The sequence below is a fragment of the Bicyclus anynana genome, chromosome 4 (assembly GCF_947172395.1).
Source record: "Bicyclus anynana chromosome 4, ilBicAnyn1.1, whole genome shotgun sequence".
Taxonomy (NCBI): domain Eukaryota; kingdom Metazoa; phylum Arthropoda; class Insecta; order Lepidoptera; family Nymphalidae; genus Bicyclus; species Bicyclus anynana.
Window position 1 is genome coordinate 15,253,900 of NC_069086.1, and position 20,760 is coordinate 15,274,659.

The 20,760-nt window shown below is 37.6% G+C and overlaps 1 protein-coding gene and 1 non-coding gene across 2 annotated transcripts; one reads left to right on the forward strand and one right to left on the reverse strand.

Annotated features, from left to right (window-relative positions):
- The first annotated feature begins 1,368 nt into the window (after positions 1-1,368).
- Positions 1,369-1,440, forward strand: Trnae-uuc (transfer RNA glutamic acid (anticodon UUC)). Its single transcript has one exon. It is a non-coding gene; the product is annotated as a tRNA-Glu (tRNA).
- Positions 1,441-5,526: 4,086 nt separating this feature from the next.
- LOC112045830 (uncharacterized) lies at positions 5,527-17,845 on the reverse strand. Its single transcript, XM_052881405.1, has 6 exons — positions 17,592-17,845; positions 10,251-10,388; positions 9,535-9,717; positions 8,560-8,689; positions 7,427-7,587; positions 5,527-5,957 (listed from the first exon to the last, which is right to left on the reverse strand). The coding sequence occupies exons 1-6, from the start codon at positions 17,791-17,793 to the stop codon at positions 5,692-5,694; spliced, it is 1,080 nt and encodes a 359-aa protein (XP_052737365.1). The 5' UTR covers positions 17,794-17,845; the 3' UTR covers positions 5,527-5,691.
- Between the last annotated feature and the right edge of the window lie 2,915 nt (positions 17,846-20,760).

Below are 20,760 nucleotides of genomic sequence, written 5' to 3' on the forward strand. Positions count from 1 at the left end.
AAACCTTTTTACACAAACCAATTTTCTCTAAAGGGAGTAATGGAATATGAGTAACTTTGTATGCTTGTTTCACTTGAAGTGTGTACGATCTCACAGGAGCCACTGGCCCTCGGGCAGCGGAAGTGCGTGATGCAATCTCGCAGCTTCCGCCCGGCATTGACTCCAAGCTTCATTTGCAGCGAGGCCGACCAGACGTGTTGTCACTTTCGACGTTCACCGTCAAATAGACCTTAAGCACTAGGAAGAAAATTTACTGTATATTTAATAAACATCCATACTATTAATATATAGCCAGCGGATGTCCGTAACCAAAAAAATATAGTCGATTTTTTTCTCCGCATCACCTCTAAATACAACTAAGTCCCATCACGTATTGCACGATCTAAGAGAATACCGGCTAAAAGCGCATAAAAATCTACCTACTAAGTAGTTTCGGAGGTTAGAGAGAAGACCGTGAAGTGGATCACATTAAGATTCTAAGATTTTAAACGACTTCCAAAAAGTAGGAGGTACTACGCTACTAGCTAATATAAAGCGTGTAAAAACAATTTTCATGATATAATTATATTCTGAACTGCATCAGATTTAAACAAGTTTTTTTTTTAAACTCTTGAAACTTGTTTATGGAAATTCGATTAACAGCACCAGCAATTTAATACATTTTATACTTACCAAGGTTTTTCTCGTGTTTTTATATTGAAGTTTACCATGGATATGACATTCATAAGGAATGTACAAGTCGATCAATGTTTAATTAGGGCAAGTTTACTTACCATTTACTAAACCATATATTTTATTAATATAAAGTAAGTATAAAGTAAGCATCAGTGGTTTGTATCTCTATGTTGTGTCTATGTATGTTTGTCTATGATATTGAGGCCCCAAAATAGATGAATCCATTTGGATTCCATTTTTAAACGAAAATTTATCATATTAAGAATCTCGTGTTTAAAAGGAGGATCGAACCATTTCGAATTGTTTCATTATCAGTGTTTTTCCACTATAATTAATGTTATTTATTGGTGACACAAAAGTTATCATTCCCGGCTAAGTATTATTACCATTTTTATGGTATGATTATTTAAATTTTTTTCGCCTCACGTATGTAATTATTAATAAAATTTTCTCTGGGCAACCGACAGCCCGAATTATTAAATAGATAATAGATACCTAAAAGTTGCTTTTGCGATTGCGGATTCTACACGACATCGTACCAGCACGCTAAATCGCCTAGCGATACGTCTTTGCCGGTGGGGTGGTCACTACCCACGGCCGAAGTAGAACTTATTTATTATCCATAAAGTACTGTTTTGAATACTTTCACCATCATTCAATGTTTCAAACAAGTATTTTCGTCTACATCGTACATCCCGTATGGTCTAGTGGCTAGGATACCTGGCTTTCACCCAGGAGGCTCGGGTTCGATTCCCGGTACGGGAATATCCTTTTATCATACTGTATTTATATTTCACAGTACCTACAGCAATTTATATTTGTTATATAAAAGATTTTTATATAAAATTCAAGGCACGTTTTTTATATAACGTTGGAAAAGTGCAACTATGTGGTGGATGATGCATTTATAAGTGACAATTCAAAGTTCAGCAGCGTGCCTAACAGGATACTGCTTTTAAGACGAGGAAGTGGGCTTTAGTACACCAAGTAGCGTTGCGGTACAGTTGCATCCCTCGCTGCGTTGAATGTTAATAAATAACGAGAAATTATACACACCAGAGGGCCTAGTGGCAGTTTGATAATGTTACTGTCACGTAACGTCAACGAATTTCTAAAGAATTGAAACAGCGCCATCTAGTGGCACTACTGCACAACTGTTTCAATTCCATATTGCGTTTACGTCAACGTGATAGTAACTGTATGAAAATATTAAAAACTCCCACTAGGCACACTGATAACGTTGCATTCGAGTATACGTAGACGTACTTATTTTACGTAGAGAACACCCATTTTGGAGTCTTTCACGGTGTGGTGCGATGCCGTGAAGGTGGTCTCCGGTTTGTAGATTGATACTCAACTTACCGTGGAGCTTTTTTTGGCTTTTTCTAATTTGGGTTTAAATTAGTTAACCACCAGTGACTCTACTCTTCGACATGACGCATTGCCATTCACAAAAGCAATTGGTACTTACCTATAACTATTACAGATTTTAAAAGGAAATTAAGAAGCAGTTGTTACAATAAATGGCATATCCGTAACTAGCTGGTATAATCACCACTCATGATCGATTACTCATTAATTACTGGTCATAAAATATTTGTAACATGACTAACGTAATATCAAGGCCTGGTTTTTTTGGACTTATGTAGGTATTTGGATCAATTTGATAACCAAGGTCGATTGTTTGTCAATTAATCATTATTATACATTCGTTTTACGTAACGATGCACAGTAATGATTTTGATGAAATTATGTCTTCAACGCTTTTGGAAAAATTAACAACTTTTATATAATAGTTTACTAAAACCTTCCGTAATTAAAATCGAATTTTTAATTTTTGAGAAATATACAAAAATCCATAATAACTCCTAATTCATCCTGCATAGATAATATGGAATGCTTATCCTGCTTCCATTCTCCCCTACCGCACTTATGACGTTGGTTAAAAGCAAACTGCATCTTATTTATATACTGTAATATAATAAGGTAATATATAGTCTGTAGTCTTTGACTTAATGGCGAAGAGACAGACAATGAAAGGGAGAGGAAGACTTTGTTTTACCTATAATAGTAGATACTCGTATGTATTGTTAATTGCAGATATTAGACCAACACCAAGCGATTGTTATTCTGTAAACCTAGGCGTTATCCAAAAACTAGTTAGAGAGCTGTTTGAAACGGAGAAAGTCGTTCGCGAACTGCGAAAACTGGAGGTATTACAGAAGGATTTATCTGTCGGTACATAATGTAGTGATAGTGAAACTTATTTGCTTAAATAAGATCTCCAAAGTCATATTCTAAAATACTAAATATCAATACAGTCATATTGTAAAACATAATCTTCTGCCACGTCTGTCCGTCTGTTTGCGATGAACTCGAAAACTATCGAACAGATTTTCATGCGGTTTCACCAATAGATAGGTAGATGCGGAATGTTATATAAGGTTTTGTGTAAATTGGCCTAAAATATTATGATGATAATTGGTGGAAGTATCTGAAAAATCAATTTGTCTGGGAGCTTTAGGTAATTGAAAACGATGCCTAATCCCTTTGAGATATAAATAACAACACATGGTGGAATATTTTTCATTTGTTAAAAATTGCGCGATGGCGTAAATCTGTATTTTTAGGACATTTTATATTCTATTGAAAAGCAGACCAGCTCTGTCACAAAAAGCTCATATAATACGAGTAGGTCAGTACAATCACACTTTTTTTTTTATTCTTTACAAGTTAGCCCTTGACTACAATCTCACCTGATGGTAAGTGATGATGCAGTCTAAGATGGAAGCGGGTTAACTTGTTAGGTGGAGGATGAAAATCCACACCCCTTTCGGTTTCAACACTACAGTAGGGTGGTAACTAGCCACGGCCGAAGCCTCCCACCAGCCAGACCTGGACAAATTAAGAAAATCTCAATCTGCCCAGCCGGGGATCGAACCCAGGACCTCCGTCTTGTAAATCGGAGGCTGTCAATATATATTATAAAGGCGAAAGTTTGTGTGTGTGTGTGTGGGTAAATGTGTGTGTTTGTTTTTCCTTTGTGCTGCGGCTACTCAAGCGATAAGGCTGAAATTTTAAATGAAAATAGATTTTTTTCTGGATTTACACATAGCCTAATTTTAATCCCGGAAAAATTAATGGTTCCCGCGGAAATTGTAAAAAATTGCAAGCGGAAAAAGTCACGGGCGTCCGCTACTCAATTCATAAAATGCAGCATAAATATATACTGCATTTTATGCGATTTTCACCGATAGATAGAATGATTTGTGAGGAATAATTTTTCAAGATTTTGTGTAAATTATTTGAAATATGAAGCGAATTGTTGAAAGCGTCAGAGAAAGCCAATCTGTTGGAGCTATAACAAAAACGTGCATGTTGGGATATTTCTGTTATATAGACCCATTTTAATTTCTAAATAATGTCATGTGTAAAGAAAGTTTATTGTTCGAAAATTACAAAAGTGAGTAGACATAAAGTGTACGAAAATTTTCATTCTTCATCTCCTATATATAAATTTATTATATACCTATGTATAAAACATGAATTGTTATTCGATGATCACGCTGAAACTCAAAAAACAGCTAGATCTATTTAATTTTTTTTTGTTTTACTTGCACTTAAATATAATAGAATTGGTTAATTCAATCATAAAACAAATAAGAAAAAGCCGACGGAACGAAATAATGACAATTAGACAATTTTTTACAATAAAACGAAGTGAACCGTTTCAAAACAGTAAAAGAAAACTTTGTATTAAATCTTTTGTGTCCCTTAGAGGAAACTCACTAATTTAATAACTACTGAGTTAATAAATATTAATATTAGTTTAATTATTCACTACAGTCACCTACAGTCTTATAATCAACTACGAAAGAATAGGTAAAATGAAATGTAACTGTTCAAAGCGCCTTCGTTTATTAACGAGCAATTGCATGTTGGACTACTACACAATCCAATTTTTTATTCGACATAATAAATATTGACTGTTTCTCGGCATTAGGTATAATATTACTATAATGAGTATTCTAAATAATATAATTATGTGCCGATAAGACTAGCATGGAAAAGTGCAAACCCGTTATAAAAGCTTAGAACCAATTTTAAATGCAATATCTCATTAAATATCTAAAGATAATCAAAAAGCTTTACGTACCTACAAATACCGGTTCTACCATTATATTATACTAGATTTTTTAATTCAATTACAAGTTAGTCCTTGACTCGGAACTTACCTAATGTTAAGTGACAATGCAGTCTAAGAGAGGGACAACTTGGAGGAGGTACCTACTTTATTCTATCTATGAGTAGATTATAGCTGACGCCGCGCGGTTTCACATGCGTGGTTCCCGTTCCCGTAAGAATACGGGGATATTATATAGTTTATAGCCTTCCTCGATAAGTGGGCTATCTAACACTAAAATATTTTTTTTAATTGGACCAGTAGTTCCTGATATTAACGCGTTCAATCAAACAAACTCTTCAGCTTTATACTCGTAATATTAGTATAGATTGGCGGCTTCTACTCGGCTATGAAATCTATTTACATGACGGAGGTCCTGGGTTCGATCCCCGGCTGGACCGATTGAGGTTTTCTTAAATGGTCCAAGTCTAGCTGGTGGGAGGCTTCGCCTGTGGCTAGTTACCACCCTACCGACAAAGACGTAGCGCCAAGCAATTTAGCGTTTCGGTACGATGTCGCGTAGAAACCGAAAAGTTAGCCCATGACTACAATCTCACCTGACGGTAAGTGATGTTGCAATCTAAGATGGAAATAGGCTAACTTTTTTTGTGGAGTATGATTTTCATACTCCTTTCAAGAACAAATTGTGTTGTGTGGCATAATTCACTAATAAAACATTTTTCTTTCTTTCTTTCTTTTCTATTGGTTCCACACCCCTATTGGTTTCTACACAACGTAGTACCGGAACGCTTATAAAAAGAAATCAGCTAATGTAAGTAGATACATAATAATATTACGTTTACTCAAGTGTATAGTGATTAGTGATATTTCATTCAGTAATATTGTTCTACAATAAATCTAACAGCAGCAGAGAACGCCACAGCAGCCACGGCAGTCGTATGTTCAACGCATCCGCCTTTCAGGATATTCTTGAAATTATACACTCGAGTCCATACGAGTGATCGGCGTATATCCTCTATGTTCTCCTTTTTATAATATACTTCTTGGAAACAACCATCTGGTGTTTGAAATGTCATCATATTATCTAGCCAAATACGATGAAGAAATTGGGCGTGACCGTCGATAGAGCAGAGACCAACTGAAACAATATTGTTTTAAGGTCATTACTCATTTTCAATGTTAAGATGTCAATGCCTTGATAAGGTAGTAGTAAGCTCATTATTCGCAGGGGATACGTTCTCTAAATGTGTCGCGAATACAGAAACCGTGAATATGGAATGGTATTTTATATGGAATTCTATGGGATATGTTCTTGGGTGACAAAATAAAAAACAAATATTATTGAAGTTATTCATTAACTATTATCTTCAGTCTTAGACAATGATTTGAAGAGTTTGAAATTTTTTCTTGCTTGACATTTTTTAAAAGCTTCTATTCAGAGTGATTTTAAGCAGTGGCATTCTTAAACCATCCATTCGCAATTTCGGCAATAGGTATTTGCAAGTTAAAGTTTAAATTTGCAGATTTTACGTCAGTTTCGTCAGTCAGATGCGCGAATAACGAAATATTTAGCCGCGAGTATAGGTATTGGGACGCAACATTTTAATCCGCGAGTAGTGAAAACGTAAATAAAGGAAGCGCGAATAAGGAGCTTTTACTGTACTATACTTCGTCATCAGTATCTGACTATTTTAACGGTTCACAAAAGGCCAGCCCCTGTAGCCAAGTGGCCCGACAATTCTCTTTCTACGATCGCAAACGCTTCGACAACTAGAAAAATGTATGGGAATGACAGATCTTAACTTTTTTCACGTGACATGTCGATATCAAATGTCTTTCTAATCACTGGACCTCTGACTGATATCAGCAGTTATCACTAGTTAGTAATAACTAAGCAGTTATCACTAGTTAGTAACCAGAAGGTAAGTAGGTAAGTAAGTCCTTTCCCGAGTGTGAAAAATATTCGTCAATAACAGAGCATCAACGGACGGGAAATATACCCTAAAATGCGTTACTTTACGCCTGTCACGACTTTATTTACCATCACCACCATTATTAGTCGATGAACAGACTGCCGGACACAGGCCTCTTCTAAGAACGTCCAAACACAACAATCTTGAGCCGCCTGCATCCAGCGGCTCCCTGTAACCTGCTTGATGTCGTCTACCAAGTAGGGGTCGACCAACATTCAAAGAAATCTAAATCAAAATTCATTTATTTCAAATAGGCTTAGTTTACAAGTTTGACTATTTGTAAAAACTCTACCACCGATTCGAAAGGCACGCTTCCAGTGCAGGGTCGCCATTCCACCTTGGGACCCCATCGTCCAACGGCTCTTTAAAATATATGCTGCGGCATGGTTATCACTTTATCTTTCTTAATAAATAATGAAGCCTTTTCTGATTTAATCTAATATTATGAAGCTGAAGAATTCGTTTGTTATTTATTTGTTTGTTTAAATCTCAGAAATCAGGGTTGGTCATAGACGTGGAGAATCAATGAAAATGTGGGAAAATCGGCAAAATTGAGAGATTTGAGAGCTTCCGTTGCGTGCGCTGCATTTGTGCGCGAAGACATTGGGTTATCTAGTATATAAAATCTACTTACTGATTTCCATAAATAGATCGATAAATCCGTAGTTATTTTCAGCAATGTAAGCCGCTTCAGCATGGGCCATAGAACAGAACTGTTTTACCAGTGCTCTATCTTCGTGCTGAGAGAAAACTGTGCAACCGCGCCCAAGACGAGCAGCTAGTAAGATCAAGAGTCTGGAATATATGGGCTTTAAGTAATTAATCTAATTATTAAGTGGATATGGAGGGTATGGGTTCGAATCCGGTCCGGGGCATGCACCTCCAACTTTTCAGTTGTGTGCATTTTAAGAAATTGAATATCACGTGTCTCAATCGGTGAAGGAAAACATCGTGAGGAAAACTGCATACCCGAGAATTATCTTAATTCTCTGCGTGTGTGAAGTCTGCCAATCCGCATAGGGCCAGCGTGGTGGACTATTGGCCTTACCCCTCTCTTTCTGAGAGGAGACTCAGCAGTGAGCCGAATATGGGTTGATGACGACGAATATTTTGACAGTTGTCAAACAATATTACGAGGTATTTTAATGTGTAACTATTTTTTTAAGTTATTGACTTCTCTAGCGCAGTTTAGGTTGGGTAGGCAGTGTTGTGGTTCTCAGCAGGGAGGTCGTGGGTTCGATACCCGGCTTGAGTCAGTTTAGGATATTTAATTTTTATTTTTTGTACATATTCCATTTACCGCGCGCTTATTACAGGACGCTAATGTATTGATTACACCCAGGCGCTATTATGTTACAGATGCATCTGATGTGTACAATAAACTTGTACCTCTTCCAAGTATGTCCACTACCATCCTTGACTGCATCGTCACACACACAATAAGCCCTCATTCGCACGGGAGCTTTTTTAAAGGACGTTAAAAAAGCGTTTAAATACAGCAAATGCGTTACTAAGTATAAGTTCACACAACGCATTTTTTCGAGCAGTGTTGCATTTTTAATTTTGGGCGTTGGAAATAGACTTTCATTTAACTTTATATTATATTGAACGTCCGTTAAAAAACTATCGCAATGCGAATGAGGGCTAACATTTAGGGCTAGTACTATACAAAGCCAAGCCGTCTTTCAAAAATATAATAAAATATTCTGTTTTCAAAAACTTAATAATTTTAATTACTAAAAGATTATCTAATTCTTTTAGTTTTACCTGTGTGCTAAAGCATAACCAAAGTCCGTCCCTCTCTTTACAATATCGTAACAAGACTTCCTGATGTCACATCTCTTGGAAAAAGGACTCCGATTTGTTGGGTTTTTAGCCAGAGACTCCATACACTCATCTGAAATTTATGCAAAAAAACATATATTAATAATCAGTAGGTAGACCATAAAAATTTCGTGCAGCGAAAATCCTATTTTAACGGCCCATTATAGGGCCTTCCTTGTGGGAGAGGGAATATGGAATTAGGTTTGGGTTAGGTTGATAGTGTTAAATTCATTAACGCCTACTATTAGATGTTAATGATAATGATCGGGACCGGCGGCTTATCGTGCTCTGAGGGAAGGCTTCCAAACTACGGGCTGAAAATTTCAGTCAAATTCTTAGCTCAGCAGAAATAAAAACTCAGTATCTCATATTGAAGGCCATTCAAAATCAGGGTCTCGTGATCCGAAACCACATAGGCTAACCACTGGATCCTACTGAAAGAACTATTACTATTACGTAGGTAAATAATGTAACCCTAAATAAAGAGGCTAATATATTGGGTTCAGATGCAAAAAGCTTCTCTTAAACGGTAAACCCCTCCCACACTTTCTCTGTATTATAGTAATTAAGCTATAGAACTTACCTGTTTTTTTTTTAATTCTTTTACAAGTTACGTAAGACCACAATCTTACCTGATGCTGGTAAGTGATGATACAACCTAAGCTGGAAGCGGGCTAACTTGTTAGGAGGAGGATGAAAATCCAAATGAAAATCCCCTTTCTGTTTCTACGTGGCAATCGTTTGGCGACGGATTTTGACGGTAAGGTTGTAACTATAGCCACGGCCGAAGTCTCCCACCAGCCAGACCTGGACCAAAGAAGAAACCTCAATCGGTTCAGCCGGGGCTCGAACCCAGGCCTTGTAAAACCACCGCGCACCAGCGAAAGTTAACTTAGTAATTAAATAATAATTACTCACCAGAAGATTCAGGAGACGGGACCCACATAAAATATTTGTCTGCTTTTTCCAAGTACAGATTAAAAGGGGAATACATTTCTTCTAATTGGGCAAGTGGATATTGCATTTCTACCGTATAGTCAAATTTGGAAAGGTTTTCACCCCAATTTGTTGCATTGTTGAATAGACTCATTAAATTCAATGCTGAAATGTGTTAACTAGAATTATATACAGAATTAGCGGACGCCCGCGACTTCGTCCGCGTAAAAATCGATGTCAACTTTCAACCCCTATTTCACAACCTTCTATTTATATTTTTGCAAGTTTTATAACGTATACCTAATAAATAATCCACTAATCATTTTACATTTATCTACAAAGGTACCTAGGAAATCGAAAGACTTTTCATACAAACTTTCTTCGAGTGTCATAGGCTATGTTTTATCCCCATATTCACACGGAAACGCGAACTACGTAATTGAAACCGCGGGGCGTCATATAGCAGCATTGTATTATCTCCGAAACTATATAACTAATTAATATACTGTAAAGGGAAAATCTTATATTAAAAGAGCGGACCAATATTAAAAGAGCTTGTTTGTGTTTTAGTATTGTTTAAATAACTATATGCATAGTTATATTTAAAATCTCGGACAGGAATTTCAATTTTATTCATATATATTGATAAAGTAAAATATGTACTTAATCTTCTACTACTAGGTAATAGTTCGACTTACCCCTGACCTTTCTACTCACTTCATATTTCCTCTTGATTACATTCAAAATCTCATCGGTTTTCAGTGTAAGTGTTATTAGTCTTTTATCCATATTTTTTGGAAGATCTCTTCCCTTTCGACGAACATGAGCCAGATTTACTATAATAAAAAAAAATTAGCGCATAGATACTAGAGCTTGTCCATAGCGTTTGTGGAGGATTTTGGAGAGTCCAAACCACAGGGAGACGCGTATAAATAAAACACGTAATTTCTTGATAATCGAGTAGATGCGTTCGCTTGTCGCTTCGAGAGAGAAGTGGCGTACAAAGGCTCGGTTTGGCCGTGTTTTATAAGCTTCGAAGCGCTCGCATTCTCTTACGTTTATTAGAGCATTATACAACGAAGTGAAAGGGATGGACTTATGAGTAAGACAGAGATAGTTATAGAAAAGGAAAGCAAATCAGATAGAGATAGCAATAATCTAAGCTTATTATTTACATGGGTGTTGAGCCGTATAGAGCTAACAAATATGTGTATGAGCTTATAGCTAAAGGAAGTAAAACTCTAATAATGTAAACGTTTATTTGCTACTTATTAGTAAAGACGTGATTTGAAAGGTTTTAATTACGATTGTTGTACATTACTCGCGCAAATATACTCATTATCTAAGTGTAATTGTTTACGCTAACTTAATTAATACATTATATTAATTACCTAACTTATACTAAAACAATCTTCAACAGTCTCCCCCTCGTGCGAAGCTGTAGTCTGAAGCACTCAATTCAGGAATGAAGATTGTTGTTTTCATCAGGCAGGAAGCGGAAGTCTTCTAGGATTCTGGCGATAGTCCGAATCTTTCGTCTTGACCGTATTCTTGCTAGGATTCGCCGATTTAGTCTTTCGGCTAAGTTCCGTAAACTAAGTCGTAATCCTTTATCTACCCTTATATAGTTAGAGTGCATGTTTCTTAGTTTCACATAGCATTCCATCGTTTTTCTAAGCATGAATGTAGGTAATAAGGATTTAATGTAATATAAAATAGCGCTAATGAAAGGATGTTGTTTAGTCTGAAGCCGTTCTGTTGGTGAATTTCCAAGGGATATACAAATTATTTTGTGTGTTATATGCCGGTGAACTTTCATCGATATGATCTTGACTGTGCATCGTAAAGGTGCGACATCGTATTTCTGGCACATATATTTCTTGTAGTGATGGTATTTTTTGTATTTGGCGACGGGTAGTCGACCTTTTGAGTGAATCATTTTGTTATTAGATTTACGGGCTTGATTCATGTCCTTTTTTGCTGCTTCAGCAATTTCGTTTAGTTTTGCAGTTGATGTCTTGAAGCACAAACTGATTTGTAGAGAATGGACTGATGCTAGTAGGTAAAAGACCCAAGACGAAAATCTTCTTGTGTATTGTGGTATTGCAGAATTAATTAAATGGGCAATTGGCGTGCTTTCTTTGCTTGTATGTTCTGAAGGCCGCAGTCTATGAGCTACTGGCCAATCGTTAGGTTCATATTTTATGGAGTTTGAACCATTAAACCATCGATTGTTATAGTTGAAGTTTCGCGATGGACTTGTTGCCATGATTAGTTTTATATTTACAAGACCGTTATAAGTTGTTTTCCAATTATTGGTAGCGGTGTAGTTAATTTTGCTCACATCGACGTAGGCGTTTAACTTCCCCTCGTTGCGGAGATCAATGCAGCGTGGTACGTCGGGTTCTTGAATGTGATGTGTATTTGTTAACCATTGTTTCTTTAACCTTATAGGTATGTTATCAATGCGCTTTGTTTTATCTTGCCATAATTGTTGCGCGAGCGCTTTTCTTTGTATCAAGATTTGAGCGTCTGAGCTTAAAAGCTTGAGTTGTATTTTACGTAATAGTCGTGCTTCTTTGAAGATTTCTTGCAGCGTATTTTGATCATTAACATTGAATCGTGTAGAGTAATAATTTGTTTGGTAAATTAGTTTCAAAGCTTTCTCTAATTTATATTGTTCTCCTCGTATCTTATCTTTGTGGCGGCGGTCACTTTCCAGGTTATATATGACGTCGGGGATGTCAGAGGTCCTTTGTTTTAATTTTAATCCTTCGTTTTTTTGTGTGATATCTATTTCGAGGCGGAGTTTTATGACTTCCTTTGTTGTTGTGGATTTTTGTAAGTCACAATCGGAGATTATAGCGACACTATCATTATCCGGTTTTTGTTTCCAAGAAGGTATAATTTCGTGATGTAGGTAACATATTCTTGGCCTAGTAGGTTTTATGGTTTTCGTGTATTCACTGGTTAATAAACTTCTTGTCAAGTCCGTGTATATAATATTTAATATATTTTTATGGTTGAATTCTATTTTTAGCTCTTTTGAATGCCGCAAGACATTGTCTTTGTAGATCAAGACATTGTCTATGAGCTTTGTTTCGCCATCTGTTTTGTGTAAAAGACCATAATTAAATCTTCCGTCGGATAAGTGGTGAGATGTTTTATTTAAGATGCTTAACGCTCTTTGTTTTGGATCGTTAGCGGTTATTTTTTGTATTATGTTAATAGATTCTAGACTTTTATGAGTTGTTGTTATGTTGTTTATCTTATCTTTCGATATTTCCTTTATGTGATTTGTAAATAAGACAGGCTTTGGTTTTTCAGATTTACGTCCGTGCAGTATCCAGCCAAGGCGAGTTAACGATGCCGCTGGCTTTGTTGAGTTGCCGGCTTTCAATTCTCTTGTGACGATTAAATGCCAATTATCTTGCCCAATGATAAGTGAAGGTGGAGTTCCGTCGAACTCGTCATAAATTAATTGTTCAGCTATGTCGTCTAAGTGAGGGCAATCTTCTAAGTCTTCTTGTTTAATTGATTGGGATGCAACGTCAAGTTGTTCGATAGTATGAGCTTGAAGAGTTTGGAATTGTCTTGAGAATAAGCCTTTAATTTTGACTTTGATATGCATTGACTGATCGGCTTTTGTTGGTTTTCCGCTTATGCCTTCGATTAATAAGTTTCTCTTAGCTCCTTTGGCTCCTATGCGTTCAGCTACTTCGTCTTTTAATAAAGTTGCAGATGATCCTTCATCCAACAACGCCATTACAGTCTCTGTGCCATGTGGTCCATATAGTTCAACTGGAACTATCTTTAAATAGGTTTCTGAGGAGCCGATGTGATTAACTGATAATACTTTGTTTGGTTCTGATTTAAATATATCTTCATGTAAAAGCTTGTGATGTGTTCTGACGCAACCTTCTTTGCCGCATAGTTTTCTTTTACACTTTATGTGTTTATGGCTAGTTTTTAGACATTTGAAACATAACTTATGTTGTTTTACTATTTCCCACCGTTTTTCAACTTTTTCTTCTGTGAATTGCTGGCATTTACTTAAGTCGTGTGTTTGATTACAGACGAAACATATATCATTATCTTCAATGGTAGAGGCGGCTAAGACAAATCTCATTTCCTCTTCAAATTCTCGATCGTAATTGGAGTCACTGTCGCTTTCGTGATTCAATTCGCGATAAGTTGTATTGACTCTTTTCTCATTGGCTGGCTGTGTTTCGAGTTTACTTTTAAGACGTAGATCAGGCTCGTCGAATTGGTCAGAGATCATATTTAGGAATTCGGAGAGCACACTGAGTGTGGGTTCCTCTATTCTATTGTATTTGTATTCTTGCCATCTAAATCTGACTATTGTGCTCATTTTGTTGATTATCCTGTCTGCTATGTCGGTGGAGTATAGGTATTCCGTTCTACGAAGTTGTTTTATTGTATTTACGCTATTGAATACAGCGCTCGCAAAGGCGCCTATGCCTTTGATATCTTCCGACATTCGTGGCAATCGGTCGAGGGCCGCTATTTCGCTTTTAATGATGTAGGTAGGTCGGCCAAATCTTCTCTCTAATTCTTTTAATATAATTTCAGGTGCAGTGCTTGTGTATAACAAAGATTTGACGGTTTCTTTTGCGAGTCCTTTTAATGAAATTCGTATCCGGGCAACATTTTCTATATCGCTGAAGAATGTTGCGGTATCTCTGTAATGGCTGATAAATGGTATCCAGTTTATGGGATCTCCATCGAATGAACATAAGTCGCTCATGTATGTTGGCGGTTTCTTTGGAGGGGTTTCCAAGTTTTCTGCATGTAACATTGCTTGCGATAACAATTTTGAAAGAGCGTTGATACCTTGGGTGACTTTAGCATCGTTTATATTTGCGGTACTTGGTGCTTTATTCATCCAATTATTAATTAAATCGACTTTTACATCTTCTTGCTCTTGGTCAGAGTTTTCGGCTAGTTGTGATAACTCTAACTTCGTACGTGCTATTGCTTCGTCAGCAATCACTCGCTCTCTTACTTTTTGTTGCAGTTCCCAGCGAGCTTGTAATTCAGCGCGTTTAGTTTGCGAAGCACAAGATCCTGTTTCTTGTTTCTTTTCTTTGATTGATAGGTCTCCTGACTCATCATTCGTGTCTTCCTTCGTCTTCTTGCTTCGAGTAAAACTCATCTTGATTCTTCAGTCTTTCTGACCCTATGTCCTAACACCCTACTGCCCTATCAATCCTAACATTAACCCTAAATAAAATAATGATATAATAAAATAATTATATATAATAATAAATTAATTAATACCCTAATAAACCTACCGTCCCTAATATCCTAACTGCCCTACCAGCCCTAACGCCCTAGCAGTCCTGTTTGAGGGTCTCGAAAGACACACTCTCCCAGGGATGGAATAATAGGTGAGGTGAGGTGGGAATCGCCCGACAGAGGGTAACACGTGAGGGTTAGAGTGCTCAGGTATCGGGAGGAACGCCCGACACCCTCGGCTGTGCCTACTAAGAGGACCCCTATCTCACGTGAACCGTATTGGCGCGATCAGACTGTTACAGCTGCCGGTTAAGGCAAGCTGGCAGTATCGTCTGGTATACTGCTCCCGCCGTTAGGCGTTAACTCACTGTTCACCGTTTGACACCGTTAGGTGGTGAACAGATGAGGCGCGGTAAACCGCTTAGAGTCTTCTCCAACGCGACGAAGCGATCTTCCCAACAGCCTCGCGGTCTTCAGCAGCTACTCCGAGCTTCACCTCAATGCACCCGCAGCGAAGGTGGATTCCTCTTCGGTTTGTTGAAGGTGACTCCCTTGAAGCCTTCTCCAACGCGACGAAGCGATCTTCCCAAAAGCCTCGCGGTCTTCAGCAGCTACTCGGAGCTTCGCCTCAATGCACCCGCAGCGAAGGTGGATTCCTCTTCGTTTTGTTGAAGGTGTGACTCCTTTGAAGGTCTTCTACAGCGCGACGAAACGATCTTCCCCACAGCCTCGCGGTCTTTGGCAGCTACTACTGAGCTTCGCCTCAATGCACCCGCAGCGAAGGTGGATTCCTTTTCGTGGATGCGTCGTAGATCTTCAGTTGGTCTGTAGCTCGATGAAACGATCTTCTCCACAAGCCTCGCGGTCTTCGGCAGCTACTACTGAGCTTCGCCTCAATGCACCCGCAGCGAGGGGTCGATGCCTTTTCTTCGGTCTAGGCAGACTTCGATGACGTCACTTCAGTTCCGTGGCCCAACTGAACGATCTTCCAAGCCCGCGGAACCCTGTTCTGCGGCGATAGGTTGATTCCTCTTCAGTTCTTCCACGGAGACGCTCTCTTACCTGAGCTTATCTTCAAGATGTATGCCGGCTCGGTGAATCCGGCTCGAAGGACCATGCACTGTGGAGGATTTTGGAGAGTCCAAACCACAGGGAGACGCGTATAAATAAAACACGTAATTTCTTGATAATCGAGTAGATGCGTTCGCTTGTCGCTTCGAGAGAGAAGTGGCGTACAAAGGCTCGGTTTGGCCGTGTTTTATAAGCTTCGAAGCGCTCGCATTCTCTTACGTTTATTAGAGCATTATACAACGAAGTGAAAGGGATGGACTTATGAGTAAGACAGAGATAGTTATAGAAAAGGAAAGCAAATCAGATAGAGATAGCAATAATCTAAGCTTATTATTTACATGGGTGTTGAGCCGTATAGAGCTAACAAATATGTGTATGAGCTTATAGCTAAAGGAAGTAAAACTCTAATAATGTAAACGTTTATTTGCTACTTATTAGTAAAGACGTGATTTGAAAGGTTTTAATTACGATTGTTGTACATTACTCGCGCAAATATACTCATTATCTAAGTGTAATTGTTTACGCTAACTTAATTAATACATTATATTAATTACCTAACTTATACTAAAACAATCTTCAACAGCGTTATTACATTTAATTAGAAGCGGAGTAGTTATTTAGTGGATGTGATTATTAAGACTTTTTTATTCAATACAGTTCTAAACAATACGATTTCTACGCAGCATTACACATTATTTAGGCTATGTTTCCGATTATAAGCCGTGGCGAAAGCCATCTGGTACCACCAGAGCAGAACATACTCGTATGAGATACCTACTCTTAATTTAATAGAGCTGATAATCGAATCACATTTACAATTGCGCTAAGTTCGTTGATAATGACATCCGGACAACAGATATATGTAGTACTTTTAGTTTAGTTACCTATAAAATACTAGATTTCTCCGCGTGATCGAATCAGAAATTAGGAGATCCGCAGAAGAAACAAAGTCTTAGCTCGGCGAGTCGCAAAGCTAAAGTGGCAATGGACAGGACATATAGTTAGACGAGCCGATGGACGTTGGGATCCCAGGGTGCTGGAATGGCGACCCCGCACCGGAATGCTCAGTGTTGGTCGACCTCCACTAGTTGGACTGAGGACATCAAGCGGGTTGCAGGGTGCCGCTGGATGCTGGAAGCTCAAGACCTTGTTTTTTGGAAGTCCATGCAAGAGTCCTATGTCCAGCAGTGGACGTCCATCGACTGATGAAAATACTATACCTATCTATAGAAACGGCAAAAAAATCACGTTTCTTGTATGGGAGCCTCGTTTAATATTTATTTTATTCTGTTTTTTGTTATAGCAGCAACAGAAATACATCATCTGTGAACTTTATTTAACTGTCTCACAATCCCGGTTCATGAGAAAACCAACAGCCAGACGGACGAACGGACGGACACCGGAAAAAAGGAATAAACCGCTTTCGAATGATTAAGCAGTTTTAAAACAAGCTAAACTTACCTATCATTATCAACCTGAGCTCGATTCTCCTCTCAGAATGAGAGGGGTTAAGCCAATAGTCCTCCAGTCTGGCCCAATGCAGATTAGCAAACTTCACACACGCAGAGAATTATAAAAATTCTCTGGTATGCAGGTTTCCTCACGATGTTTTTCTTTCTTAAAATGCACACAACTGAAAAGTTGGAGTGGAGGTAAATGCCCCGGACCGGATTCGAACCACTAGACGATCATGGCTCTCCTTAACTTACCTTTAGCCATGAATAAACCAAATGCAGAATTAATATCTGTTTTATTTTTATTTCTATAACAATAATCGACGGTATCTTCAACGACACTCAAATATTTGTTCAGTTCCACCTCAGTCGGCATATCCCACTCTGGATCAAAAAACTTAGCACTTGTCAAGTAAAACTGAACAATTACAACTACACAATAGCGTAAACATAACATCTTTATATTTATATAACAAATGAAATAAAAAACAAAGCGTCTCCGTCGGAATACAAAGATCAAATGGCGGTTTTTCTCAAATTGGATCCGTTTTTATCCGCTGCCGAGGAAAATTAATACGGTACTGCGACCAGTTTCGTGATAAAACTGTGGATTATGAACATTTCTTTTTTTATTCATCAAATTAATATTTTCAAACCCGATGAGCCTGTGTTGTGCCGTGCTATTATCTCACCGATTAAGTCAGTGTGTGAAATGATTTTACATTACAACACGAACCGCACCAATCGGAAGCACCGTAATTAAAGCGTTTCAGTAATGCGTTTCAAACAAAGGCTTTAGTTCTATTAACAATAGATATACGATAATTAGGTATGTACGTAGATTAGTAAAAACATTTTTAGATTATTTATAAAAAATAGATTTTTTTTTATTTTAAGATAGACTTTTGATTTTAAGTTAAACATTATCATTATGTTTATCATTAAACACGTTGAAGAGGTATACAACGAACGTCATAACGATCGCATGCTGTTGACCGAATTCGCAGCTTTTTTTCACGCTTTTGTACATTATCAAAACTAGGTGTTGAGCTTTCAAATGCGGGAGTGTTCAGAGATTGATAAGCAATAGTTGCTTCTAAACTTGGTAGAGGTAGGTACTCTATGCTGGAATTCTACTCCGTCACATACTGGACAGAAATATCAACTTCAAAGTAGTTACGAATACATAGGTATACCCAAGGTAAGCATTTGTATTTCTGCTTAACAGTTCGTGTTCTGGAGAGATCAATCACATAATTACTGGAAAAAAAATCAAGTAGAACGACTTATGCGGCGAGTAAACTGTCGTTTCACCAATGTGCAATCAGCATTATCAGAGATTATGTTCATTTCTATATACAGGCGACAATATTTATAATCAGGCATTCGATTGTTTATTTCTTATCTTTCTATTAAATACTTATAAACAAGACCAATTCAATAAAACTAATTCAATACCTACTTAAATATTCATTGGACAGGTACAAGTTTTAAAGCTACGTACTTAGCAAGCAATATAATAAGCAACAGCAATATAATCTCGTAAATGTCTGCGAGCGAACCAGACATGTTTTTTTTATTTATATTTATAAAAAAAATATTATGGTAATTTTAAGGACCGGCCCTGTCGGTGCAGACTGACTAAACTTACCTACTATGTAAAAATGTCCAAGTTATATTTAGGTAGACTAACAACATTTTGTTCTAAGTAGATAGGTTATGGGCCCAGTTACCTAGTAGGCAAATACCTACATACAAAAGAATTTATGGCTAAAGTAAAAAGTTTCGTAAATACGCTGATTGGATTAAAACTCTCTTTTGAAGTCGGCTAATAACAATTTTATTCAAATCAATGGGCCTTGTACCTAATTTGTAACACTAATTATTTACACATGGATTTAATTAGCGTTTACAAAATTTTTATAATTGCTTATTTAAAAACGTAAAGGTACGCTGCTGTTGATTGCCTTTATGTAACTATTATTTTCTTACCTGTTGTGCTTGTTCATTTGATACCACTTTCGTGTAGTCATCAAACCAGAATCATCAAGTTACCCCGACAATCCCAGCTTTAACCTGTGATTTAAAGAAATTAGGGTAAAAAAAAAGATGTTTACTTTCGTGTATAGTTTTAAATATTAAATTATTCACTCTCGTTTCCCCCCATTGTAAATGGCTGAAACAAATTTATGAGCTTTCGATAAAAAACCAGCTTTCAAATAACCGCATCCAAATCCGTTCACTTGTCTATGACCACAGATACATATAGAATCAAAGTTATAACACCTCTCTTTTTGCGTTGTGTGTTAAAAAACAAGCTTTATTTAGAAAAATAGATGTCCATTTACAAGTCTCAACATAAATGATTGCGGAGATAAGTCGCGCTACAGGCGTTTCAGCCATTGTCATTTGCTTCGAGCCTCGAGCTGTAATCTCTGCCAATTTGTTTCGAGATCAGAGAATTAATTGTTTGTATTTTTCAGTAGATTATTAATTTCCATCCCAGGAAAAAAAATGTTTAAATATTTACAAAATTAAATGTAATAAAGTATCGATATGTTTAAATAGGCATTTAGATGTTTTCTGTGGTCCTACTAGACAGAGAGCCAGCGACAGCCAGACCTTTGTCATTTTGTAAAAGCTGAAAGTTCGTCAGCTCATGGTCCTACAAAAAATCCATAAGTAAGTACGGTTAACGGTAGCCAATTATGGAGTTTGGACCATGGTGACGGATGGTGGTGGTGGAGATAGATTTTAAGGATCCAGACCCTCAAGCGCCTAAGTATAAAGTATATTTTTTTTATATGCTTATCAGGTATGAGAAGTTATCCCCAAATTAAATAGTGTTTTTCGAAGGGTTGCCGCGAACCTAAGTGGATGGCGACTGGGAATATAAAGGGTCTAAGAGGATCTGAGGTTTTCTTTATTCTAAGAAATTTTCAGTTAAACTCAGCCCGGAGATAGGAAGTTGGTAGTGTAAGGTGTTACACTCCCGTAGCCGTCGAGTCGATTCATTGTCATCAACACAAAACAGCACGTAAAGCTGTTTGCTTCATATGTCCGTGGTCAGTGGCGTGCACTTCATAGATGCAGAAATGCGTAGCCTACCCTGAGGACTCATTGCGAACCAGTACATATTGGAGAAGGAATTTCCTATTTTGTACAATAAGTGTATAAGTAGAATGCCTACCCCAGTTACCCTATGTACGCCACTGTACGTGGTCATTAACATTTGATATTGGCCGTTAATGAATTTAACATTATCACCTCAAGACCGCCACACCCACCCTTATTGGTCGGTTTTGGTTTCGGTTTTGAGGTCCGACGAGGTCATGGAGCTGGAAGAAGCTATGAGCAAGTTCCGGTGGGATACTATAGGATTATCGGAAGTCCGTAGAGTGGGGGAGGGCTCGATAATCCTCGA

Coding starts and splice junctions, on each gene's coding strand:
- LOC112045830 (XM_052881405.1), bottom strand. CDS start 17,793: ATGTTATGTTTACGCTATTGTGTAGTTGTAATTGTTCAGTTTTACTTG. Junction 7,588..8,559: donor GGTTATGCTTTAGCACACAG/GTAAAACTAAAA, acceptor CATATATTCCAG/ACTCTTGATCTTACTAGCTG. Junction 5,958..7,426: donor CGATCTATTTATGGAAATCA/GTAAGTAGATTT, acceptor ATATTGTTTCAG/TTGGTCTCTGCTCTATCGAC.